General features: G+C 43.8%; 1 protein-coding gene across 2 annotated transcripts in view; it reads left to right on the forward strand.

The window, feature by feature from the left end:
* SRC (SRC proto-oncogene, non-receptor tyrosine kinase) overlaps window positions 1-27,771 on the forward strand; it is a 96,932-nt gene that overhangs the window by 44,665 nt on the left and 24,496 nt on the right. Inside the window, exons 2-5 of one of the 2 annotated variants that reach the window (XM_083618783.1) lie at window positions 5,675-5,750; window positions 14,002-14,247; window positions 14,861-14,960; window positions 17,780-17,797. In XM_083618783.1, the coding sequence (XP_083474909.1) occupies window positions 14,010-14,247; window positions 14,861-14,960; window positions 17,780-17,797 (356 nt within the window). In that variant the 5' untranslated portion in view covers window positions 5,675-5,750; window positions 14,002-14,009. The remainder of the gene's footprint in view (window positions 1-5,674; window positions 5,751-14,001; window positions 14,248-14,860; window positions 14,961-17,779; window positions 17,798-27,771) is intronic. The other variant, XM_083618784.1, reaches the window with a different exon arrangement.

Raw genomic sequence — 27,771 nt, forward strand, 5'->3', positions numbered from 1 at the left:
GGCCCAAGGTCACCCTAATGAGCTTCATGGCTGCATGAGGATTTGAATTGGGGTTTCCCCTGTCTTAGTCCGACATTCTAAGCAAGGGGTGGCCAATGTAGTCCCCTCCATACTACATTGTTGGACTTTGCTGGCTAGAGCTGGGAGTTGGAGTCTCATGTCTTAGCGTTTTGGGGGTTAAATATCCATAAAAATTGTCCCACTTTCTAGATACTCACAATCAAACTATTTTGCCAGTGATATAGATGAAAACAGGAGTTGACGTTGTATAACGCAGCCCTCCCCCCAGCACCACAGGTAAAAAACAACAACCCCAGCTCCAAATATTTAAGACATGACCTTTATTCAAAAGTCAATTGCAATAGCAATAGCACAAAAGGGGACAGGGAAGGCCTCATTTGTATGTACTGCAGCCCTTAGTGGAAACACTTAATTCAAATGCCTGTCTTTATGCAGTACAATTATTTCTAGGGAAATATTAGTCAAGTACAAATTATAACCCATCCTCTTAAAGTGCTGTCAGTCAAACACTGCTTCTTTTCCTAATCAAGCACACTTTTAAAATTGCAGGGAATCACTGGTGGAAGAAGGATTGACATCGCAAACTAAAGCACTACTGCAGTGTATAATCATTGTGCAAGGTTACCAGTTTTAAACAAATGTCTGAGTGTAGTATTTCTTTTCCCCCACCAGGACGCATCTAATGGGTATAATATACTAGCTATTTGCTCCCCACGGGAATATTCAGCTGTGTGTGTGTGTGTGTGTGTCCTGGGAACAATTTGTGCAAAGTGTAGCCCATCTCATTAGTGCCCTTTATTGGGATACTGTATCACTTCATAATTTGTGCCGTTGTTGTTTTTGATAGGAGGGTATTTCATTAAAAGGGTACTTGCTTCTCCTGCCAAAATCCAAACTTAATATCTGGCCTCATTTTCCTCCGCTTCCCCCAAATAAAGGTGTTATCTGTTCGGAAAAATTAGAAATGTAAAGAGCTTATAGACAGGGGCCTGAAGAAACTAAAAGTATTCCAGCTGCCTAATGTGATTTTTATAGCTAAATGTGGCAGTTTGGCAGGTATGTATATTAATTGTTAACAAGTGTGAACACAAATACTCTGTAGTCACTGTTCCCAGCCTTAGAATCGAGCATCAGTTCTTCTATGCCAAGGGCGGGGCATAATTAGGCTCACCAGGCATCCATTTTTGGCCCATGAGGCTGTTTAGGCCAGGCCAGGCCACCCTGCCCTACACCTGACATCAGTTGTGGGTCAGGTAAAATTATGGATTTGCTAATTGGTGGTGCCTCCAAGGCTGTGTGCACAGCACCCCACAGTACTTTGCAGGTACTGACAATCAGCTAATCAGCAGTGCTCACAGAAAGTGGTGCACGGTGCTTTGAAGCCCCGACTGTCGAGGGCTTCAAAGCACTGTACACTGCACAGGGCCAAAATAGGTCACCTGACACCATTGTGAGGGGATTGATAGGTGAGCAGCCCCAGCCGCCTGTCAACCTGTGGGGAAAGATGGAATTGAGAATTCAGCCAGATGTAGTTCCCCACCTCTGTTTTAGGCACTCGGGAGACCAAACTCATTTATTCCCATATGTTTTGGGGCATGCAAATCCCACCAGCAGCACTCATTCCCCCACCTGTGTGTGCTGAACAGAGTTTTAAAATATTATCATTGCAGCAAAATTTAAAACATAGGAATTAGGCTGAAAAGCCTTGTTTTGAGTAAGTCCAGCTATAAAGTAAGCTGGCCTCCCTGTTCTTACCCTGCTTAAGAAAGAATCAGGCAACAACTTCTAAAGTAAGTTTAAAAGTAAGATTTACTAACTTTATAATCATGCATTGGTTCTCAACAATGATATATATAAGCAAATATAAGCAATACTTATATTTAATTATAACCAGCTACAGGCATGTACCTAAAGATGGAGTGAACAGAGGCATGTCTGCATCCAACGATGGTCAAAGGAAGAGAGAGAAAAGGAAGTACTATATGCTCCTTGCTTTCCAGAAGAGGAGGGGAAATGACACCACACAGAGCCCTCTCTACCAATTGTAATTCTATGGCCTGAGTACCTGCCTATCAGCAGTACAGCTCTGTGGTATTAACCCCTTCTCATGCTAACTAGCAAGAATATGCATTTGTTAGATTTGGCTCTAATCTCCCACAACAGGGACAGGAACAAAAAAAGCTGGCCGTGTCTTGAGAGCACTCTGCAGAAGGAGGTAGAACCGCAATTCCTGTATAAGCATTGGTTCCTGCTTTCTTTTCCTCAGGGGCTGCCTATGGTAGCAACTGCAGAAGGTTGCTTGTTCTGCTCTGTGGCTGACTGGCTTCAACAAATTTCTCAAGATCTAGATACTCCATACAGATATGAGAAATAAGTTTGCATAACCACCTTCAATTTACCTTCATTTCCCCCCCCCCCTCAAGGTAATGGGCTTGCAGCCCAGCCCCAGATAAGGCTTTCCCTTCTTTCCTCTCCTTATCCTCGTGCTCTGTCTTTTTGCCGTTTTCCTTGACATGTTTGGACAGGCAGGAAGGTACTGTAATAAATGCTTTCCTTCTTCCCTGCTATTCTCTCTAGGAAGAAAAAGGCTGCCAAAGCCTTCAGTCCAGTATGAAGCCTGACTTTAGGCCCAGGAAAGGGATGAAATTTTAAGCTGGGCAGTTGCCTAGCAACCCTTCTGTATTCTCTTTGCACTTCTAGGCCTATGGCCTTGCAAAATCAGTGTGCCAAACCAGCTTGACTGGTCCTGAGGGAAAGGTGACTTAAGAAGGAGGTTTGAGGGCAGAGATTATTAGGTGGGCCAGCAACCACCACTTTGAGGGGCACAGACTCTCCTCCATTGAATGTCCCTAGGAAGATAGTCAGAAGAGACAAACTTGGTACCATTCGTGCTGTGAAGACAAGGCCTGTGCCATGGAATGAAACTTTCTGCTTTAACAATACTCGTGGGTGTTCAAAGCACATCATAAACTTGTAGTAAAATTATAATAGCTCTGTAACGTAGGCAGATATTGTTGCAGGTGGGGGACTAAGAAGTGGTTAATTCATGATGGAGGCGAAATTCAAACCAGAGTTGTTGTGATGTATAGGTCGGTCTTTTTAGGTACTATGCTTTATATATTCCAAAAAAGATGCAATTTTTCTAATTCTAACCTCTCATCTCTTCTTATTAAAGGTTTGTGGGGTAAAAAAAAAAAGCTCTGTTAACTTCAGGTTGCTGATACAGTCAAGACAATGATCAATGTTAGTTACGTACTTTTCAAGAAGTCAGATTAGTGTTAATCAAACAATTATAGCTTTCCAGACACAGCAAGACAAAAAAGGTTTCAAACATACAGTCCATTTTAAAATAAAAACAGGATTAGCAGATGCCATCTAGCAAATGGTGAGGTATGTAACAAATAAAAGCATGTGCAGTAATCCTGTTGTTCTTTAGATGGTGGCCAGCCAGATGGTTTTAGAAATCCCACAACAGATCTCCCCTGTTCCTTACTCTTGCTATCAGGCTGGGTAAGGGGGTTTGATGGGTTTGATGAGTGTGATGGGGACTCCTCAGTTCAAGAAGCACACTCCCTGATTCCCCGGTGCAGGTAGATATGTACAAGGAAGAACCCATTAAATGCAGCAAAAGCACTTTAAGAATGTTGCCCTGGCTAGTATCCATATTTTATAACTGTGTATTTTGTCTGTCTGTCTGTCTGTCTGGATACCCTCTGGGCTCTGGATAAACATAGGATTCTTTCCTCATCAAATGCTCTGCAGTATAAGCTTGGTTGATAGCCTTGGGCTGCCAACAGCCACCACCTCTTTTTCTTGCCCTGTTGACTTGGTGAAGTGGAGCAGAGAATTGTCCCTTCTTCACACATGACAGATCAGAAAGGCAATCTGCTGCCTCCACCCATTTTCAACTATCTACAAAAGAAGGCTCACAAGGAGCCTGTGTTGTGCTTTTATGCCAGATTTAGTACTATGCTGATTTCCTTTAAGGGTGCCTCCAGACTGTCCTTGTTTTGCAGCAGGGATTTAGGTTTGTTGCCATTAAAGTGAATTAATGCGCTCTATCACCCTGCTGCAACAAATCCACTTTTAAAAAGGCCACAGAGAAATGCATTGAAAAGTGTGGGATCAACAAATGATTAATGGGAAACCATCCCCATAAGCAAATCAGGATAAATGCTCATTGTCCTACAACTGCGCCACAAATAAATCAGAACAAATGCTCGAAGACTGGATATAATCTAACCTCTGTGTAAGCTTTGTGCAAGCGAATCAGGTTGAATGTTCAATAAATAGGTTGCTTTAAAGTGGAATGTGTCAGGCAGCTGTTTTAAAACTGATATAAATTGCAGATTTAGGCCAATTTGGGAACAATTTGGGGATGGGAGTGGCGTTCAAGACTATTTATTTGATACATTGAGAGCAATAATAGTGCGATATTTTATAGTGTGACATCCCAAAGTATTTCCTCCATATAGTTCTGCTCATGTATGGACACGATGTTTCTCCAGTAAAAATTGCTTCTATCACTTCCAGATATTTTTGACTAAAACATTTCCTGCCTTTCCATTCCGAATGGGACCCGTACGGCTGCTAAGAAACATTTGAAATAAAACAGGAGAATAATTTTTATTGCTGTCATGAACGTTGAATGAAACAAGGTTGTGAGTCTCATGGGGATCTTAATGGATGATAGCATTGTTAACGCTCCTGATAAGTGGCAAAAGTCTTTTCCCCATCATTATTTTGTGCACTTAAAAAAAAACCAACTTATTTCACCATGTTTTAATGCATGACATCTAAAATTAATCATACTCTGAGTAGGCTCATTGGAATCAGTGAATTTAGGGACCTTAAGATACAGTGAGCTGCATTGCTCACCCACAGCTTCTTGGCATTAAGAAAAAGATGTACCCAATCGTAAGCCCACTACTTTCAACAATCTATTAATGGAATGTGGTTTAGATGCAAGCCTTGCTTTTTAATGTTTGCTTTTATTGTGTGTGTGTTTTTAGTGAATATTTTAGATTGTCTTAGAGATATTTTGTTTCAGTAAGCACTATATAAATTGATTAAATAAATAAGTACATTTACTAGGGAGTAATCCCCCATAAAAGGGACGTGGGTGGCACTGTGGGTTAAACCACAGAGCCTAGGACTTGCCAATCAGAAGGTCAGCAGTTTGAATCCCCGCAACAGGGTGAGCTCCCGTTGCTCGGTCCCAGCTCCTGCCAACCTAGCAGTTCGAAAGCACGTCAAAGTGCAAGTAGATAAATAGGTACCACTCCGGCAGGAAGGTAAATGGTGTTTCCATGTGCTGCTCTGGTTCGCCAGAAGCGGCTTAGTCATGCTGGTCACATGATCCGGAAGCTGTACACCGGCTCCCTCGGCCAATAAAGCGAGATGAGCGCCGCAACCCCAGAGTCGGCCACGACTGGACCTAATGGTCAGGGGTCCCTTTACCTTTACCTTAATCCCCCATGGGACAAGTGGGGCTTGCTTTCAACACACAGTGGTGCACACTTGCTTGGAAGTAAGCCCCATTGAAATAACTATGACTTAATTTCAACCTCACACACTCAGGGTGATGCTGTAAGTCATGTAGTCAGATGTTGTTTGTTTTTTGGCTAACATTCCATGTTTTTCTCTTTTGTAGATTCCAGGAGAGCTGCGCTGATTGATTTGTCTGCCACCCTGTCCGCCACAGAAAGCTCTGTCAGGTGACAGCGTATGTGAGTAATTTCTCTCTCTAAATTCATATTGCCAATTCAGAAATATGGAGAACCTCCTCTAAAAAAAGATGATAATGGTGGCTTTTAAAAAGCAGCCTTGAGTTGCTTACACACTAAATGACATGCATTTTGGAGCACCAAACACAGGCCTTTTTTTCCAGCCGGAACTCAGTTCCGGCGCCTCTCAGGTGGGCACCATTGCCGTTCTAAGAGAACAAGGGAGGCGTTCATGGTGAGTTCAAGCACCTCTTTTCCTAGAAAAATAGCACTGATCAAACATATATAATTTTTAGCATGTACAAATACTGATGCATGTTGAAAATGTAACATTGTGCTGTAGTTCTTAGATCAGAGAGACCTGACTGAAACTTACAGGTCAAGAATCCAACTATACACATAGCAGACAAAGCTTGAGGCATACCTTGTATTGGAAGTTGCTTGTTTCGTGTATTATTTATTTAACAAGATTTATATAGCTCTTAATCAACGAAAAACAAGAAAAGGTAATAAAATTGCATGTCTGAGAAGATTTGCCTATGTTTTTAGCAGGTCAAAAGCAATGCAACACAGGCACCTGCCTAAAGTTAATAGGCAGAGAGTTCGAGAAAGTAAATGTGCCGCCACATTGAAGGATTGATTCCTTGCAAGTGTAGAATGAACATTATGTGGCACCCAGGTGTGCACCTGATGAGGCAGTTGCAGCAACAGAGAGGCCCCGACCTCAGCTTATGTATCTTGCCCACCTGAGCTGCGTGCAGGCAGGCAAAGAATTCGTCTGCGCCAAACCTGCTCCTGCTCCTCCCTCTTCAGTCCCCTCTTGGTCCTGGGAGTCTGTGGAGCAGGAGAGGTGGGGGCAGGAGGAGGAGATGTGGAAGCCGTTGACTCTACACCAGCCTGACCTCTCTGTCTGTCTCCCTCCGGTAACTGTCCTTCGCTGTCCAGTCCTGCATCTTCTCCTTCCTCTGACTCCTGGCTGTTTCAGGCTTCTCCAGATCACTGGATCCCTTCTTCCAAGTCAGTCTCCAACCCCCCTTCTCCTGGTGCCCATTCAGAACTATCCAGCCACTACTCCTCAGTGTTCAACACTTTAAAAGTTGTTGAAAACTTGATAGGGAGTGAAGGGCCTTGCATTTTAGGCCTATTGGGGCCAGGAAACATTTCTTTCTCACACCTGCGTGATCTTGAGTTTTATTTCCATAATTAGGGAAAGGATAGTGGGTGTTTGCAGAGAGAGGGAGGGGGAGAGAGAGCGCCAGAAAACAGCCCAACTTCTACTTGCTGTGTCTTCAGTCTGGAAAAGTGTTTTGTCCATACTCTGAGCTTAACTGATTCTTCATATCTGAGACTAGGAATGAATTTTCCCCCAGGTAAGATTGGCTAGAGGCTGCTGTAGAACAGGGGTCCGCAACCTTTTTCAGCTGTGGGCCGGTCCACGGACTATTTTTTTTTGGGGGGGGGAGGAACGAATTCCTATGCCCCACAAATAACCCAGAGATGCATTTTAAATAAAACCACACATTCTACTCATGTAAAAACACGCTGATTCCCGGACCATCCGCGGGCCAGATTGAGAAGGCGTTCTGGCCCCTGGGCCTTAGGTTGCCTACCCCCGCAGTAGAATGTAGCCTTGTTCCTTTGGGATGTAACTTGCCATGCCTCCATGGAAGGAGATTATACTAGGCAGCCTTTTAGTACTTTCCCTATTTCCATGCTTATCAGGGCACAGAGCAGAAAATTCAGAGCCCGTTCCAGCAATAGCCTCAAAAGAGTTCTGTCCCTTTGCAGTTCTCTTCCCTGAGGCCTCTGCCAGTCTGGGCTCGCCTTCATTACTAATCCAGTTGCAGGAAAGCCTCCCTTATTATGCCATGTCTAATCAGTCAGAAACGAGCCTTTTGAGAATGCTGGCTGCTTCCAATTACACTCCACTTCACCTTGGCATAAAGATGCAGGGACGATGGCGAGAGGGAGTGTAAAAAAAACCTAATAGTCCTGTTTGATCCACATCACTGGCAAACTAGGTGTGAAATCAATTGCAGGCATGTTAAACGAAATGAAGGTGGATTTTTAAAACTGTTTTACCTTGAGAATATATTGGGGTGGGGGTGGGGGACAAACAGAGGGTATAGCATTGGAAACCATCATTGATGAGTTCCTGCACTTTAAAATTTACCACCACACCACTGCTGTGAGTTATAGTAGTCAGGTTACTGTTCACGAAATTTGGTTGGCCACTGTGAGAATAGGATGCTAGGCTGTTTGTGCCTTTGGTCTAACCTAGCAGAGTTATTCTTACAGTTTGCATTCTTTGTTCCTTGATTCCATTTTTGTTCCTTTGTTCCTTGATTCCTACGCTGCTTCGTTTTCAGTCCCTGTATCCTATTTTTTGCGCCCAGTGCCCTGAAAACATGAGCAAGGAAAAGGCTGAGTTCAGTCTTCTCGGAGCAGTGCATTTTCAACAGTGGCTTGGCAATAACCCATCTGAGAAAGAAGCTTAGTGCAAGATGCTCAGTCATGCATAAGTCTGAACCCGCTATTGGCATTTACCCAAAGTGACTGATAGTCTAGATATACTGATTATTGAGCTAAACAGAACAGGTTTTGAAAATCTGAGGAAACGAGCTTTAAGTTGTTTCCTCTGACCTTGAAGCCTCTTCTCTCACCTGTGTCTGTTTCTTGAGCTGGAAATAAATCCATGAAAACCAAGGAGAGAGAGAAAGAAAGAAAGAAAGAAAGAAAGAAATATTCCTCCAGATCATATTCTTAAATGCACATTTTTAAAAAATCAGTGTTAAGGCGCTTTACTATGATTCAGAGCTCAGCAGCAAGACTTTGTATAACTGCATTGAAGATATAATTTATACCCCGCCCATCTGGCTGGGTTTCCCCAGCCACTCTGGGCGGCTTCCAACAAAATATTAAAAATACAATAAAACATCAAACATTAAAAACTTCCCCAAACAGGGCTGCCTTCAGATGTCTTTTAAAAGTCAGGTAGCTGTTTATTTCCTTGACATCTGATGGGAGCATGTTCCACAAGGAGGGTGCCACTACCGAGAAGGCCCTCTGCCTGGTTCCCTGTAACTTGGCTTCTCGCAGTGAGGGAACCGCTGGAAGGCCCTCGGCGTGGGACCTTAGTGTCTGGGCTGAACATGGGGGTGGAGACTCTCCATGCAAAGCACAGTCTTTCCTGCAAAGAATTCTGGGCAGTGTAGTTTACCCCTCACATCGTTACAATTCCCAGCAGCCCTTCACAAATTACAGTGCACAGAATTCTTTGAGGGAAAGAACGGGTTTCAAATGTCCTTTAAAGATACAGCGTACGCAGAGCCTAAGGCCATCAATACCTTGGGTTGCCTCAAAGAATCATAGTTTTAATCAAAGTTTACTTTGTAAGGGAGTTGACGTTTTGCAAGGATCACAAGACGCTACCAGGTCTTATTGTCCTTTTAGCCCAGGATTATCAACTCTGACTGGCAATGGCTTTCCAGAGTCTCAAGCCGTTAATTGCAAATGACACTGGCTGGACACATTTTGCTGAGGGATGAAGAGTGAGGACAGGATCACAGTGGAAGGCCTGCCCTAGCCTTCATGTGTTGAATAGACTGCAGAAAAAGGCCCTGTGTGAGTACAATCTTTGTGATTGAAAACACTGTGTTTTTTCTTCTCCTCAAGACAAGAGCTTTCCCTTGCCTTCCACTGAGTTGGTGCCTTCAGATTTAAAACCTAAGATATGCTCACCACAGGAGCTCTAATTGTCACATGATATGGAAAGCAGCTACTAGCTTAGGTGCCTTTCAAAATCATGAAATAAATCACAACTCTATTGATGGCTGTTACGCACTGGAGGAGCCAAGAATGAATGCTCCATAATTTGCTTACAGTGCAGAAAGTTCTGTGTTTATTCTTCTTCAATCTCAAACAACAGCAATCTGCAAGTGTTCAAAACACTTCACATTATTTTAGTAATCCAAGAATTTGCTCCCCCCCCACTTCTGTCCCCATCTGCATTTCCTTTTGCGTTGCTGATCATTTTAGATTGTAATTCTGAAGGCAAGGGCTGTGTTATTTTTATTGAAAGGTCAGCTGCCCTGGGAGCAGTGGCGGAGCTTCATGCTCTGGCACTGGGGGGGGGGTGGAGAGCAGGCGGGGCTGGGGCACATCCCAGGGCCGTGGTGTGCCGCCCGTGGGGGCGTGGCGCCCAGCGTGGGAAGGGGCAGCTGCGATAGTACCCCACCAGGATCGCGCTGTCGGGGGCGGTGTGCTCTTCCTCCTCCAGTGCCTGGGAACCTTTCTGGTTGAAGAGTGAGAAATAAATGCTCTGGATAAAGAAATACTCTATTTTTGCTCCATAAGACACACCTGACCATAAGACACACCTAGTTTTTAGAGGGGGAATGCAAGAAAAAAAATATTCTTTAAAGGGAGCGCTGAGCAGAGCCTGTATGCATCCCAGGCTCTGCTCAGTGCTCCCTTTAAAGAGCCGCGTGGAGTATGTGTGCAGCGCTTGCAGGCTTCTATCCGAGGAGGGAGAAGCCCCCAAGAGCCACACACATGCTCTGTGCGGCTCTTTAAAGGGAGCGTGGCTCTTGCGGGAGGTGGGGGAAGGGACTGAGGGGCTAAGCCAGAAGCTAGAACAGCAAGTGAGAGCGCTGTGCAGCTATCCCTCTCGCTGTTCTGGCTTCTGGGATAGCCACGCAACGCCTCCTCAGGGTAGCGGGATGAAGGCTCCCCGTGCCCTGAAGAGGCTTTGCGCAGCTAAGCCAGAAGCTAGAACAGTGAGAGGGAGCGCTGCGCAGCGATCCCTCTCGCTGTTCTGGCTTCTGGGATAGCCGCGCAGCCTGCATTCGCTCCATAAGACGCACACACATTTCCCCTTACTTTTTAGGAGGGAAAAAGTGCGTCTTATAGAGCGAAAAATGCAGCTCCTGGACTGTGCAGAACATGAGAAAGGCACGACTACGTTGCTACATGGGTATGCCTAGAGGTCTGGCATTCCACCTGTATGAACATATTGAAGCTGCCTTGTGCAACACCAGATTGTTGGTCCACCTTACTCACTACTCCAGCAGTTCACTGGGGTCTTGCACAGAAGGTCTCTCTTAGCACTTTTGTCTGAGATTATTTACTGTTGTTGATGGAACTGAACATGGGTCCTCCCTTTGTAAACTGTGTTCTCTGTTGCTGAGCAATGTTGTACCAGTTGCTGGAAATCACAGGAGGGGGGAAGGGTCTTGTGCTCAAATCCCACTTGCTGGTTTCCCACAGGCATCTAGTCAGCCACTGTGGGAACAGGATGTTGGACTACATGGGCCATTGGCCTGATCCAGCAGTCTCTTCTTACATTCTTAGTGGTTCTGCTATACTTTGCAGTTTTTCCTCTTCTGCACGCATTGACTGAATGTGTGAAGGGGAATCTGAGATGATTACTCTAGTGAGATAATGGCTGAGGTGAGGGTTGAACTTCATTGCTTGCTCCAAGTAGCTCAAATGTGTTCGTTCAACATTTGTCCCACTACGTTCAGCGGAGCTTATTCCCAGAGAAGTGTGTGTAGGATTGTACATTTAGGCCGTTTGCTAGACTCGCTCCTTCTTGCCCCAAGATTAATCAAACAAAAGTGATCATTGTGGTGTATGCTGAGCTAACGGAAGCCTTTATTTCTGCCTAAGAAAAGCTTAAATGAAAATGACAGTGTCTTTTCAAGTCGAAGTTCCCAAATCTCACAATAGGTTAGCAATAGCTACATGATACCTTAATATCTCAAAGTTGGAAAATGGCTGCCATCCGTTCCTGATGATGGCTTCACACACAGGGAACTGGTCTAATCTTTTTGAATCTTGCTGTGACAATTCCTCCCTCTTACTTCAGTCGGGCTGACATGTAGTCATGTCACTCAGCAAGTGAGATCCTGGCCCAACCAGTGTGTAAATAATGAAGCATCAAGAGCCTCACATTCCCTATTGACTGAAGTCCTCCAGACAGAACTGTCTTCTCTGTCTAGCTGGGTTCATTGGTCTTATAACTTATCTCTCTCACATTGACCTCAGAGTCCTGTGGCAAAAAAGAATTCTGCAACCAAGTTTGAAAACGTTACGCTCACCATAATATTTGTTTCTGTCACCACCCCCAGTTTGTATTCACTGTTCCTTTTAAAATAAACTAAGAGGAATACAGTGGGACCTCAGGTTACATACGCTTCAGGTTACATACGCTTCAGGTTACAGACTCTGCTAACCTAGAAATAGTGCTTCAGGTTAAGAATTTTGCTTCAGGGTGAGAACAGAAATCGTGCTCCGGTGGCACGGCGGCAGCAGGAGGCCCCATTAGCTAAAGTGGTGCTTCAGGTTAAGAAAAGTTTCAGGTTAAGTGCAGACCTCCAGAACGAATTAAGTACTTAACCTGAGGTACCACTGTACTTCTTTTTAAAAATCCTTCTTTATAGAGCTGTCTAGGTTTTGTGAACTGCAGGGACAGTCCTGTTCGCTGTCATACCACCATGGGAAATTTGCCCTGTGTAAATCCTGTGTGTGAGAGAGGGCTTTTCTAGGCACGTGCACACACACACATCCCGGTGCATCTGGCCAAGCCACTGTATACATTTCAGTGCTGGGTCAAGAAGCACCGCTTTGCACAGGCCTTTGAGGGTGGAGAGCAAGATCAGAATTCCCCCTCTCCATTTTATGTTTGTGTATTAGATGGTTTATTCTACTGAGCTGTACAAAAAGGGAAATGAATCCCAACCAACTGTAGATGTGATTAAAAAAAAAATGGGAGCAAAAATTGTCACAAACTAGTGTGAATGTGTATGGTAAATAAAAATATATTTTATGAATTCTGATTACAGTTAAAAGCAAACAATATGTATCTTCCAAGATCCAGTAGCAAAAGAATAAAAACACCAACAATGTATGCTGCCAAAGTATCAAGAAACTGAACAGATGTAACTCACAAAGTATCACAGAACAAAAACACATTTTGACCTTGGTCTTCTTCATTGAACTAGTCCCCCCCAAAAAAGCTCCTGCCACAATAAAATGATTAATTTGGGTGGAGTATTGTTTAGGGGGTCTTGTTGCGTTACTGATATTCTTTTTTCTTCCTCTTTAAATCCGTTTCTTAATTTTTAGTTTGGAAATTGTTAAATTTGGTTGTGCACTTTTTGTTTTTTGTTTTTTAATAATATTTATTAGAGTTTCAAACAAATTACAAAGATGAAAAAGTAAAAAGACAAAAAAGAAAAAAAAGAAAAAAATACAAAATACAAAGAAATAGAACCAATTAAAAACAAATCAATCCTTCCATGTCTTATCTTTCATTTACTTGTTTCCCTGACCTCCTCACACCTCCCTTTTTTGTATTCTAGTTCAATAGTTGTTTCAGCAAATCCTTACCATTTTTTCTTTAATCTTGATAGTTTATCTTAATATATTGTAACTTTACATTCTCACCTGTTAACAATCCATTTTTACATACCCCTTTGTAACATTATTGCTAAAACCACATAGCTTCATTCCAACATCCTTCTAACATTCCTTAATTTTACAGTATTTCTGTAGATAATCTTTTAATTTCTTCCAGTCTTCTTCTACCGACTCTTCTCCCTGGTCTCGGATTCTGCCAGTCATTTCCGCCAGTTCCATATAGTCCATCAGCTTCATCTGCCATTGGTTGTGCACTTTTTGGTGTGTTTTATTTATTGTTTATTACTACTTTTGTCATGTTTGCAATTATGTAGATCTTTTCATCTTGTAAGCTGCCTTGATCATGGTTTTAACTATGGAAAGTCAGTATACAAATATGGTGATGACAATGGTGATGACTAAGGTGTAACAGGAGGACCCTGTAGTTATTGCTGCATCTGACTAACATGTCTACCCCTCCACAATCTGTTTCCAAGGATTCTTATTTATTCCACAAAATTTTTAACTTCCACCCCAATGATCTTCCAACAGATTTAGAATGGAGTGAGTTAACGAACTTTTTTAAAAAAGAAAAAGCATTGCGGGTAGTGCCAGAGGTGGGGTTTGCAGCCAAAGAAAATCTTCTCATGCCAGTTGTGAGATCTAATTGTTCTGAAACAGTGTTGACAGAGCAGAGTTCACCTCTCCAAATGCAGCTGCCTAATCTTAATGGTTCCGTTTTTGATCTTGCAACCCTACAAAGCGAGATACTGTTTTGTGTCCTCCTGAATCCAAGAACTTGCTCATTCGGAGCAGGACGTTGCTTCATGTTTGCTGTCTTCTTCTCCTGTAGCTTGAATCATGGGGAGCAGTAAGAGCAAACCAAAAGACCCCAGTCAACGGAGGCGCAGTCTGGAATCCACAGAAAATATCCATGGTGGTTGCTCTGCCTCCCAGACACCCAGCAAAACCACAGTGTCAGATACTCATCGGACTCCCAGTCGTGTATTTGGAACAACTACTACAGAACCAAAACTCTTTGGTGGCTCAAATACATCTGATATGGTTACCTCTCCTCAGCGCTGCGGGCCTCTGGCTGGTCAGTATGATTCCTACCATGAGCAGAACTTTTCCAGACTTTTTTTATAGCATGTATAATGAACATGCTTTTGGAGTTGTGGCAAGAAGGCTCTGTTCCCCAAAGTAGATGTGTGTCTAGAAATACAGGGTCTTCAGTCCCATTACATGCACAACTCTTTGCACAGGGATCTTTTAAAGACTTTAATATTCCATGATGGGGCCATTGACCTCAGTACTGCCCTTCCTACTTACATGTAATTGTAAAGGTAAAGGGACCCCTGACCATTATGTCCAGTCGCAGATGATTCTGGGGTTGCGGTGCTCATCTCTCTTTATTGGCCAAGGGAGCCAGCGTACAGCTTCCGGGTCATGTGGCCAGCATGACTAAGCCACTTCTGGTGAACCAGAGCAGTGCACGGAAATGCCGTTCTGACTGGCAAGCCCTAGGCTCTGTGGTTTAACCCACAGCGCTACCCGCCTTCCTACATGTAATTGTACGTGGTGTAAAAAGTACTCATCAGGGGCTTCAACCTATTAATTTCCCCAGCACACGTTGCTTTTACAACAAGAGCCCTGACTAAATTTGATATGCAATGGTGTTCAGCTATAGTCTTGAACTTGTCTTGTTGCAGGTGGAGTTACCACCTTTGTGGCCCTCTATGACTATGAATCACGAACAGAATCAGACCTTTCTTTCAAGAAAGGGGAACGCCTCCAAATCCTCAACAACACGTAAGTACCTTTTGCCCAGGTGCTGAGCTAAGGGATGCATTTAATTTTGTAGTAAACATATTATTCTGTCGTGCTGCACAGCGTCTATGCCCATGCTGGGAAATAAGAAAGGACAAATTCTTCCTTCTCCTTTCTTGCTTTCTTGTTTCCAGCTCTTTCTGTTAGATGTTAATAGGATAAGTTGGGTCAGTTTAAATGCCTGGGCTTAGAGAGCAGGGGGTACCATTTGGGGGACAAAATCCATGTTTTGATGTCCTACCGTCTGATGTTCCAAGTTGCATCCCGTGCTGATCCTAGGTTTATATTGATTTCCTCTTCTGCCCTTCAAATAAGCTTCCAGCTCGATTCCCCAGTACATGCAGGGAATCACTGGCTGTCATACAGTCACTGTAAATGAAAACTTGCATCCTCCTTTTCTTTCTTGCTTTCAGTGCTGCCCCAGAATGACTTTAGGGTTCAGCCTCCAGAAAGGACTCTCCATATAGCAGTCCTCACCGGACTGAGAGCCCAACTATGTGTTTCAGGGTATTACGTGGCTGCCCACTCTCCACATTTCCTCCTCCATTCTTTCTTTCCATACATAAACTCCGCTTCTTTGGCTGCTGCTTGTGGGAGTGGGGAGAATGCTGTGCCTAATGTGGTCGCGTGCCTTATTTAACTAAATAATACCATGGAGGCTAGGGGAGCGGGGGAGGGGAGGTAGCAGCCACATGTCCCCTGTAACGTGTAATTAGGCCTTGACCCACTTATTCAACATCATCAAACAAGGCAGGAGGAAACAACGTGTACCACACTAAGGCACACGTGCCAAATGGGTCAAGCCTTGTGCTTTGATCAGCATGTTAAGCATGTGGAATAAGCTTGAGTTTCTACCGAAAGATAGAGATAAGAGGGCAAATGCCTGGGAAGCCATGGAGGTCCAATCAGTCAACAGCAAAGCCTGTTTGGGGTTGTAACAGGAAGTCACAAGTCCCAGTTTCCAAGGTTGGTACAATGGCTGCACTGGAATTCTCAGCTAAGATCCCACTGTGATTTCAATTGTAAAACGTCTCCTTGATTTCCCCATGTAACTCCTATGGCATTTTTGCTGTGGACTGCAACATCCTTCTGCGGCATGGAAGGAGGAGAGGGAGCATCTATGGGATGGCTTGCGGAGTGATTCTCATATGTGTGTATGCACCTACATCTTGCTGCGATGGGTCATTTATGCAGTTGGGATATTGTGAAGTGTAACTTTTCAGCGGTCCAGATTCAGCTCATAGGATACTTGGCAAACATGGCAATGAGATATTTTTACCCAGCTGGGGGGGGGGGGATATTTCCTGGGAGCATTTAGCAGCCTAATGAAAGAAGAGAGTAAATGGTTGTGTTCTGTCCTAGGTGGTGAGAGATAGTATTGTCCTACATCGTAGGATCATTGTGGAGGGAAACGGGATGAAGACAATAGAGCACTTAGCACATTAAAAGCACATTGTAAACAATTAGTGATATTATTGCCATATGACTGGGCAGATGGAAGTGGCCTCTTCATAGCAGATGTTGCCCCCCCCCCTGCTTCCTTTCAGCAAACGCATTTTCCACTCATTGCTCTGCTGTCTAAATATTGCTTCTGCCCTGTGGGCTGTCTGGGCATCTCTGGCCTTCTGGAGTCCTCCCACTCCTGCCTTAAAGTTTCCCAGAACAATGGGAGACCTTTAGAAAAGGTTGTGATTAGTTAATTTTATTTTATTCCTTTTAAAGGTATGTTTATTTAAACTGCTGCCCTTTCCTGTAGCAGGCAATGGGTGGCTTGGTGCAAGATGCTGGGGACAAACAGTATGTGGGAGATGGTTCATCATCATAAGCTACTTGTGAACTTTCCTGTGGAACCCATTAAGAGACATAGGTCTGGACCTTTTGGGTTGTTCCAATGCAGCAGTTTTCATATGGAGAGGAGTAAAGGTAAAGGGACCCCTGACAGTAAGTCCAGTCGTGACCGACTCTGGGGTTGCAGAGCTCATCTCGCTTTATTGGCTGAGGGAGCCAGCGTACAGCTTCCGGGTCATGTGGCCAGCATGACTAAGCCGCTTCTGGCGAACCAGAGCAGCGCACGGAAACGCCGTTTACCTTCCCGCTGGAGCGGGACCTATTTATCTACTTGCACTTTGACATGCTTTTGAACTGCTAGGTTGGCAGGAGCAGGGACCGAACAACGGGGGTTCACCCCATCACGGGGATTCGAACCGCCAACCTTCTGATCAGCAAGTCCTAGCCAACCTAAAGCTACAAGTCATTTTGACACCTGTAGTTATCCCCTCAATTAAAGAGATGACTGGAGTCTTCTAGAGTGAGCAGAATTGAGTTCCTGCACTCTTCAAATCATAACTTGAAATGTTTGTGGCTTGGCGAATGGAATGTTGCAAGTTCACTGTTTCACATTCAGTGGAAAAACCCGTCTTGAGGACTGGAAGCTGTTCGTTGTCCTGTTACTATCACAGAATCACTGGGAAAGGTGGCAGTTAGAAATGTTCTGCATTGATTCCCATCTCCATTTGTGCACCAAGAAACCTCTGTGTATTCAGAGAAACTTGAGGTGGTTAGTTTATGCAGCGCACTGGATAGTTTTCTACCTCAATATATGTTCTTACTGGGTAACCACTGATAAGCTTTTTAGGAACACCAGAGTTCCTAGGAATACATTTTGAACACCGCATTATTATGGCTATTAGCACTTGTGTATGCATCTTTCCCATTTTGAAAAGCATCTCAAAACTGCATTTCTTTTAATCTAAGCCCTGTCTCTTTCTCTCTTATATCCTGCTCCTCATGCTTTCATTTAGGAGAAAGGTGGATGTCAGGTGTGTATCTTCTATTTGATTGGCATAAGCTATAAAAGCTAACCTGATCTTTGATGTCTAAACTATGGGGGAAAGGATTGGGTGGGTTGCACTTTGGGGCTGGGAGGGAGAGCAATGTTATGCATTAAGTTTAAAGTCCTTATGGTTCTTCTCAGGAGTTTTAACATTGGTTTTGAGCATTTTTACTTTTGTAACCAAGCAGATGATATATTCTAGAAGTGTTGTTTCAACTGAATTTTAGATTTTGGAGTGTTATGTATGCATTATTATTTTTTGTTTCCAACTGGAATGTGGGGAGCGGAGGTGTCTGAGTTGGATAAATTCTTAGTCATGGTGATCAACCTTCTAACAGGAGAAAAATCAGAGTTCTGGGCAACATAAACAGGCGCATTATTAAGTACCTTTGTATGAGTTGTCCAGTAGCTCAGGGGTTTCCAGACTGCGGTCTGTGCACTACCAGCAGTCCATGAGCTCCATTCAGGGGGTCTGTTACATGTCCACATTACATATTGATTTTGATTTTTGATTGTGTTTTGACTGCCTCTTTTATTATATTGCATTTTACTTTGGAATAAATACGATAAAATACAATATAAGAAATAAAAGAAGCAGTAAAAAGACAATTAAAAATCATATGGCATGTTGCACAGCAGATGACAATTGCTTCAACAGGCAAACAAAACAGTTAAGTGGTTCAACAAGACCATCAGCAATTTTCAATTCATAGGGGGAAATGGGACCCACTAGTAGTACCATATGCCTTACTTGAGTAAAGTTTGCATATGCTTTAATAAGAACTGAGTATATAAAGCTAGCTCTGCCTCCTCTGAAGAACATTAAAATCATGTAGGTATATCCCAGACTTCTTATTGTTCTGCTTGTAACCATGTGGGTAGACATTCTTCCTGTGAGGGACAAATGCAACTTGGGAAGGAGACGAGTGGATGTCACTCCAGTTGAATGTACAATAAACCATGGAGGAATTGGAACAGGAGTGGGACTCCTGTGGCCCCCTAGATGTCCAAATAACTCAGATTCAGATGACTTTGAGAAAAATAATGGTGCACTATGGACTATTGGTTGAACTGTGGTGTTACAGGGAAGGAACTGCCTGTGTTGTCAACTGAACTGGCTGTATCCAGCAAAGATTATGAGTGTGAAAGCACCATTCATTTAAGCTTATTATTCCAGCTCTTATATGATTTCATTTATCTCTTCTCCCATTCATTACTTACTTGCCTAGGGCTATAATCCTACACATACCTAGTCTGTTTAAATCAACTGTAATGGGATATAGGCAGATAAGTCTGCAAGTTTTTTTTTTCTCTCTCTCTCTCATGGGGAAATGAAGGTGACAAAGGGTGAATTCCTCTTTCTGTTCTGCACATCTGCTGTTGAGATTCTTTTCACTGACCCAACTTCATGTTACTAGCCTCTGAATGCAATGTGCATTCTTGAAGTTCATGACAGAAGGTGAGAAAATGCTGCAGCAGAAGGATTTTATATTTGGTCTAAACACATTTACCCATGCAGGGGTAGCCAGCAAGCATTATATACCTGTTGAACCTTAAGACCTAGAAATTAAACAGCTGCTTTTCCTGAGACCTCGCTGTTTGGCCCGGCCAAAATATATGCTCTGCACAAGTCAAGTGGTTCTGATTTCTCCCTTGTTTTCCTCTACAATGTTTCTTAAGTTCTAAGACAAGTAGTTTTCTTTATATATATATCTCTCTTGCAATATTAATGTTTTAATAATCTATTTGTGGCTTTTAAAACAATCCTGTGATAGTGCAAAGGAAATGGAGCTCTGCATGATATTCTTCTTCTTTGGAGCCCTGACCTGAGGACTTTTATTTGGACCAGGTCAGAGTGTTGGAACTTATTTTCATTGTCAAGGGCTTAGGCCTTGAACATATGAAGTAGCAAAAATTGTTTGAGTGTGTGCAGAGTTTTAGAAAATGTCTTCTTGTTACCACCGAGCAACCACCACTAGCCTCTACATTTCAGGGATACATCAGACAGTATAGAGTCAGGTGCTTGCACATGGTGATTCAATGAACCCCTGCAGCTTATGAATGGAAGTATCCCAATAGAGGTTCTCCATGTTATGGTGGCTTAAAGCCACTCCTACTGTTTTGGCACAGTGGTCAGAAGTGGTTCAGCTTGTGCATGTGGGGCATCAGTCGTTTCATTCAGATTGCAAGAATAGAACTTCCAGATGGCAGCTTTTAAAGCACCATTTAGGCTGGCAGAGTGAGAGAGACGGATCTGTCCACCAAGACCTGCCAAAAGGAGTTGCACGAAAGCACATTAGTGCTGTTGCCTAACTCTCCCTATCACAAAAATGAGTCTTCCACTGGATGGCATCTGGGTGGACTGTGAACTGTGTTAAAAAGAGGAGTGCCACTTGGTATGGCCAAATTATCATGATGTCTTGGCCAGCTCTGCCAAAATGGCAACCGCTTGCCTGCCCATTGTTGTAGAACTATCCTTGAACAGGTTTGCTTCCTTGAACTTCTCACTATAAAAAACGTAAGTATTGCTGATATCCAAACTTGAATTCCGCAGGTAAGTATTTATAACGTAAATATTTTCCTTATTTTTTAAACAGCAGAAACAAAAATAGACATTTTTGAATACTGAAAGCTCTGGTCTTTGGCTATTTGGCATACTTTCCAGGTACAAAGCAAGTGTGCATTCTTTCGCTTCAAATGAACTAAATACAATATTGTGAACGCTGGCAGCTTCACAGCTGCCTCTGGTATAAATAACGCAGAGAACAGAATGGCCCGCATAGGAAGATGAGGTGGTTTTTTTAAAGGCTTTGTACTGAAGCATGTAGAGGAGAAATGAGTCTCAAGCTATGTATTTCACAATATCCAATATCGCTTCACTGTTGGAGTTTAGGATAAGAGCGTGTTTCTCACAGAGATACTGTAGCAGTAATGAACTGCAATCTTTTGAATAGCTAAGGTGCCTGGCCTTCTGCCTAGCAACATGTTGCGAGGGGAGGAAGTTTCTGAGAGATACACACTGCATTTGGCAGGTTGTGCTGACCCAGCCATATAATTCCATAGCTGTGGCTGTAGTTGCCCGCCCCACCTGAGTCAGAGGTATGCAGAGGAGAGGAAGCCATTTTTGAATGCCTTTAGTAGAAGTGGATACCTTTACTTGAAAGATAGATGAACATAGATAATCGCTTAGAACCGTACAAGATAGATTCAGAAGTTCTAATCGTTCAATTTGTTGCTTATGTCTTTCGAAAGAAAGCAGCCTCATGCAGTGCCTTGACCTAGCAGCTTGGCTCTGGAAAAAAGTTTTATCTTAATAAACATTCTGTTTTAAAATTCATTGAGGTTTCCCAAGCAATGGATTTGCAGTGAGTGGATTAAATTGGCCCAGACAGAAGTTGACTCTGGGTTTCCCCATTCATTCCAATGGAGAGGTCTATCTGTAGCCCTCTCATAGGAGCTGGCATGTCCTTCCTCTGAAGTGGATGGGGAAGCACATATACCCTGGGGAACTTCTGAACCTCTCTAAGCAGTCACCAGATTGGGAGTGGTTATTAGTATTCCGACACCCAAAGATGAGAAGATAGCATGATCTCCCTACTTACAATGGATTTTCCTGGCATGTGCTTGCTCAAGCTGTACTTCCCTGTGACATTATTCAGGATGGGGAACTTGGGGCTTTCCTTCTACTTGGATTTTTCCTTTTGCAGCTTCCTCTTCCTCATTTGTACCTCACTATCTTCCTTCTGTTTTACACAGTTTAAGAAACAGAACCTGGGTGAGGAGTACCTGTTATTTCAGAAGTGGTAGCTCTTGCATCACTGCATAGCAGCATTTAGATGCTTTCTGGCTGTGCACTATGTGAAAATAGTGCCATATTAACAGCTAGCCAGGCATACCTCGGATGACTTTAGCCTGCAGATCTAGTATAATACATTGTCCCTCTGCCAAGGCCAGCCAGATATTAGTTCCACACACCTGATATACTGCTATGCACCTAGGAATGTTTGTATTCATGAGTAGCCCCAAACATGCCCAGAACTCACTGTGTTTGGACTTCATTAGCCTGCGTGGCTCTATAAACCTAGTTGTGGGGGTTATGGTAGAGCTGCCATACGTCTCGAATTTCCCAGACATAGATGGGATTCGACTGTTGAAAATTGCATCCAAGAGAAATTTTCTGAGGAATGTCTGGGGAAACCCGGATTTTCACTTTTTGAAATATGGCAACCCTAGGTTATGGCCATACATCCAATGTTTGTATTTTTAACTGGGACACTTCAGGGATAGAATGGGTCTAAATGCACATTCTTTACACTTCACCCTATTTGCTGTTACGGTACTTTTGGGGGGAGGTGGTGGTGAGGGGAGAATCTGCTTAAGAGTTGCACTGCTTGCAGAAGCCACCTTCCCTTCAAGAACTGCAGGGCAGTCTCATAACCCATCAAGTCAACCCCCTCCTTTATGCAGGGGTGGACAGAGCAGTATTAGCCAACTTTGTGCCCTTTGCCCATGAGTCCTGGCTGGGGCTGATGGAAGTTGTAGCCAAAAACATCTGGAGGACCCTAGCTTGGCGAAGGCTACCTTAGAGCACCTTCAGCAGACAGTTGACAGGCTCTGCCTGAACACCTCCAGCGTGGGAGAGCCCACCGACCCCTTGGGTAATTAGTACCCTTGCCAAACTGCTCTTCCTTTCCCTTTACTTTTCAGTCAAATTCTACCCCTCTCTAACAGTGTGACGCGGCAGCTAAAAAAGCCAATGCAATTCTGGGCTGTATCAATAGGAGTATAGCATCTAGATCAAGGGAAGTAATAGTGCCACTGTATTCTGCTCTGGTCAGACCTCACCTGGAGTACTGTGTCCAGTTCTGGGCACCACAGTTCAAGAAGGACACTGACAAACTGGAACGTATCCAGAGGAGGGCAACCAAAATGGTCAAAGGCCTGGAAACGATGCCTTATGAGGAACGGCTAAGGGAGCTGGGCATGTTTAGCCTGGAGAAGAGGAGGTTAAGGGGTGATATGATAGCCATGTTGAAATATATGAAAGGATGTCACATAGAGGAGGGAGAAAGGTTGTTTTCTGCTGCTCCAGAGAAGCGGACACGGAGCAATGGATCCAAACTACAAGAAAGAAGATTCCACCTAAACATTAGGAAGAACTTCCTGACAGTAAGAGCTGTTCGACAGTGGAATTTGCTGCCAAGGAGTGTGGTGGAGTCTCCTTCTTTGGAGGTCTTTAAGCAGAGGCTTGACAACCATATGTCAGGAGTGCTCTGATGGTGTTTCCTGCTTGGCAGGGGGTTGGACTCGATGGCCCTTGTGGTCTCTTCCAACTCTATGATTCTATGATTCTATGAACTTAAGCCCACTGGATCTACTCCTGCCCTCTGAAGCAACAGAGAACAAGCCTCTGCTCTCTTCTTTGTGATAGCCCTTCATGTACAGTGCTATCATGTTACTAGCCTCCAGGAACAATAAATAGACTGAACCTGGCAAACTTCAGTTGGCAGAGCATTCTTTAGGAAAGGCACCACTCAGAGAAAGCTCTGCCCTTGGGAGTGTTGAGGAATCCAAGGTGGAGTCGCCAGTGATGAGGAGAGAGTTTTTGCACTGAAAGGGTTTGCTTTGTAGCCTTGTAAACCCCCCACTCCTTCCAGACTTATTTACTCTTCCTCCAGTCAGCTCAGGGCAATGTGGCATATCTTCCTATTTTTATCTTACCCCTTTTATCCTCCCAACAACTCTGTATGCTTAGGCCACTTCAAACCATTTATTTAAGTGGTGTACAGTAAAATCGATCCCAAGTAAGGATTCCCAAGCTGCGAAGACAGGGGTTGAGGCAGCCTCTTGTATTGTATAGGTAGGTTAAGCTGAGAGGAAGAGAGAGAGACCAGCTTGTTGAGAGCCACCTGGTTTTCATAGGAGCTGAACAGAGCTTTGAACCCAAGTCTTGCCAGGCTCCAAACCAGGAAGATTTATCCTTCACAATTTGTGTCTCTGCTTAGTTATTCACTTGTCTGGAAGGTTGTTCTGAAAAGTTTATAATCTTCAGAAGGTCTCTCTCAGGACTGCCTTGGAAGAAATTGCAGGGGTTAAGAACGAAAAGCTCAGTTTTCCCTTGTGGTCGCAGCAAATTAAACAGGGACAGCAAAATATCACAGAAGGAGAGAAAGGGAGCATCACTCATTTCTAATATTCAGGCTGCCTTTTGCAGCCTCTTTCTCGAGTGAATAACATTCCTACTGTTCTCTGGCATTCTTCCCACTTCTGCCCCAATTACAATAATTCTCTTGGGTAACAGCCATGTGTGTGTGTGTGTGTGGGGGGGGTATCTTGGAGCCCTTTTTAACGGGCTGGCATACTGTCTTATTTTGCCTGTCATTCCAAACCAAGTATTCCTTCCCATAGGAATGGATCCAGTTTCAGTGTGCTGGCACTATAAGGCCGAAAACAGTAACCGAAGCATTGTCACAATTAATAAATCAGTTTGTTAACAGCAAATAAAATTTGGACAAGTTACATAAACAATATCAACATACTGCTCCCCCCCCCCGCATTTACATAATGGCCTGCATTCTGGGCAATAGCTGGGTAATCTATTGTGAGAAAATATGTAATCACTAGGAATAAGGAGTTTCCCCCTCCAACCCTTCAGGTAGCAGAGAGATGGGGAACCTTCAGGCCAAAATGCAATCCCCAGGCTTATCTGTCTGAGCCTCCCCAGGACACAAACCCTCATCGACCACACCTGCTTTGCCCAGGCCATCTTTCACCATTCCTACTTTGCATGATCATGAGTGTTTTTGCCTGGCTAGAATGTGCCCTTGGTCTCTGATAATTTTTTTTTTGGGGGGGGGAATATTGTCACTTTCCCCATTTAGTATAAATCTGCACCAGGGACTAGTTTCTGCTCAGTTCATGTTGGGACTGCAGGTGTCAGGTGTGCTGATGGAACATGCCTGAGGTTTAGAAGACCCCTCTGTCTAAAAGCCTGCTATCAACCCATGCTCCCAACGTAGGTGGGAAAGCTTATTGCATGCAGGATTTACCAACCCAAACAAACATTTGGGCATTGATGTAACCTTGAATCCATTGTTTATATAACTTCTCCATGGTGAGGTATCTTCCTGATACACAGATTACATACTGTACTTCTATCCGTAGTACTGTGAATCTCCCATCAAACAACCTGCTGAACTGAGACATTAAGTTGTTGGGCACCCACTGTGTAGGCAGCATTTTAAATAGCTCCCCTTGTTGGTTACTTCTGTGTACACCACTCTGTGGTACATGATTCTGCAGGGAATCATTTAAAACAGCATTGATGTGCATTGATCCTTGCAGTTCTCTGCGGCATTCACATCTGGCTTTACCAACTCATTTGCACATGTGGGCGGGGCAGGGTGTTTGCATGAAAAAGATGGCTTTTAGTGCCAGAGGCAGAAAAACCAAATGATAGCCCCATATATAAAACACAAACAGTGTTTTATAGTGTTGAAAACAAAAATCTGCCCTTTTTCCCTTGCGGGGTATCCAAGAGCCCATACAGAGATAATAAACGCTAAACTATTTGCTACACTTTAATCTGTCACCTGCTGCCTTATTGCTTAAGGTTGGCGTCATCATGTGAACCAATTTTGTTTTCTGTGATGGGGCAATTTTATGTTTTTGCAGAGGAGAGGAACTATTTCACACATCCTCCCCCTATGATAATGAAGTGGTGATGTCACCTGTGCATGTTGCAATGGGTATTGTTGTCCCATTTCCTCATGGTAGCTGTGTTGGCCAGGCTGGTGCCATGATTTCACCAGTCTGATTTTCAATTGCATTAATCCAATATATAGGTGTGGCAGGGCGGGGGGAAATAGGTTCCTTTATAATTTCCAATCTGCCTGAGTTTCTGGTTGACCGTCCCTGCAGACACGGACACTGGAAGCTAGAAATTTGTTCCTATTCAACTAGGTAAACATTAGCACTGTGTCAAGGATCCTGCACCAGTACAATTCCACGTGCCCCTGAGTATGGATGATGCCAGGCAAACTCATGCCAGTTGCATATCATGTTGCAGATACAACAAACCTGGAGTGAACTGCAGATGGCCATTAAATTGTGATAAAATAGCTAGCATAAAAATTGTCTTTGCCACCACTTGGCTCCCCCAAACTAATTTTTCTGGAGTTGTCCACTAGACCTTGAGAAAGCTGCTGCCAGTTGCTGGCTGCTAGATAGGTCAGTGGTCCGACTCAGTGTCATATGATGTGTCCAAGTTTCAGACGTTGCTCACTTTGGGGAGCTTCCTTCATGCTTCTTAAAAGCCTGTGAGAGAATGTGAGAAACAGCATTTGATTGTCTTTTGATGGCGATGCATAATGTGTCTTGTTTTCGAGGTTATATATAATCCTTCCTATACCTTCCCAGGACGTGGGGAAGATTTTTTCCTTTTGTTTAGAAAGTTACCATATTTTTTTGCTCTATAAGACTCACTTTTTCCCTCCTAAAAAGTAAGGGGAAATGTGTGTGCGTCTTATGGAGCGAATGCAGGCTGCACAGCTATCCCAGAAGCCAGAACAGCAAGAGGGATCGCTGCTTTCGCTGTGCAGCGATCCCTCTTGCTGTTCTGGCTTCTGGGATTCAGAATATTTTTTTTTTGTTTTCCTCCTCCAAAAACTAGGTGCGTCTTATGGTCTGGTGTGTCTTATAGAGCGAAAAATACGGTAAGTCCGTGACAGGGGAGTCAGTAAAATCCAGAAACCTATGGAGGAAGAAACATTAGGTTGGCACTTGACCACCCGCTGCCTCCTTGCCAGTGGCAGTCTCTGTGTGATTCTGCAAGATAAAGACATTCCAAGCCACCTGGACATTCCATGAGTGCTTTGGGGCTTAGTCATTTTAGCACAGAAAAGAAGAATGCAGGCCTGGGGATTGGGATGGGGGGGAGTAGTCCTGCCTGCATTCTTCACCCTCTGACCTGCTTTGCCCCAGGATATATTGCATTTACAGTGCTATGTCCTGTGTGGGATGCAGATAGGTCTCAGATTTCTTACCTGACACTACTGGGCCCAGAACATATTTGGTGTATTAAATTCCTGTGTGGGTATTGCACTTATTCTGCTTTCCTAAATCCACAACAAACCATTCAGAATTCAACACTTCTGCAGTTTGGCATGACTTAGTTTCTTCTAGGAGAGACAGCAGCTTTACATAATTTGGTAGAGTGATGGAGTGTGGCTTTGAACATCCTCTCAATCAAGTCTTGCTAGCTACAATTTCTGTAAGAGCCTGAGCTCGCTGCTTCTGAAGTCACTGGGTTGTAGCCATTGCTCAGAACAGATATGACTTACTTAGGTCCACTGATTTCTATACTTGCTTACTGCAAGTATAATGTAGTTGGATAAAACCCAGCATGGTTTGAACATGTGTCCCAGCGAATCCTAGGCTGCAAGTAGAATTGCAAAGTAAGATACTGGTACTTTTCCTTACAGCTTGTTTTACTCAGTTCTGATCTCTTCTACATCCTTCTCCAATAAGCAGTTGGTTAATAGACATAATGGCCCCAATCTTACAACCATGGTTTAAAAAATTGGAGCGGGCTGTAGAATTGTGCATTGATTCCACCCTTTCTTGCCAGCACATACCTTAATGTTAGTTAATGTTGGTGTTGATATTTTAGGTAGGAGGGGTGCAGTTTGCCTGTGGTGAGGGGAGCGCAGGAGATCACAACTGGCTTCTGATCTCCAAACTGTTAAGAGAGTGGCCCATTATGCCTGTGCTAAACCCATGGGCATAGCCAGGATTTATGTTGGGTGGGAAGGGGGAAGCAGAATCAATGTTGGGGGGGCAGAACCAAGCTATCTGCAACACAATTGGTTAGTTAGTTAAGTATTTTTATTTATTTATTTGATTGGGGAGCAGCTGCCTCCCCCCACCACCACCCTCCCCTTGGCTATGCCCATGACTAAA

The sequence above is a fragment of the Podarcis filfolensis genome, assembly GCF_964270895.1.
Source record: "Podarcis filfolensis genome assembly, chromosome: 6".
Taxonomy (NCBI): domain Eukaryota; kingdom Metazoa; phylum Chordata; class Lepidosauria; order Squamata; family Lacertidae; genus Podarcis; species Podarcis filfolensis.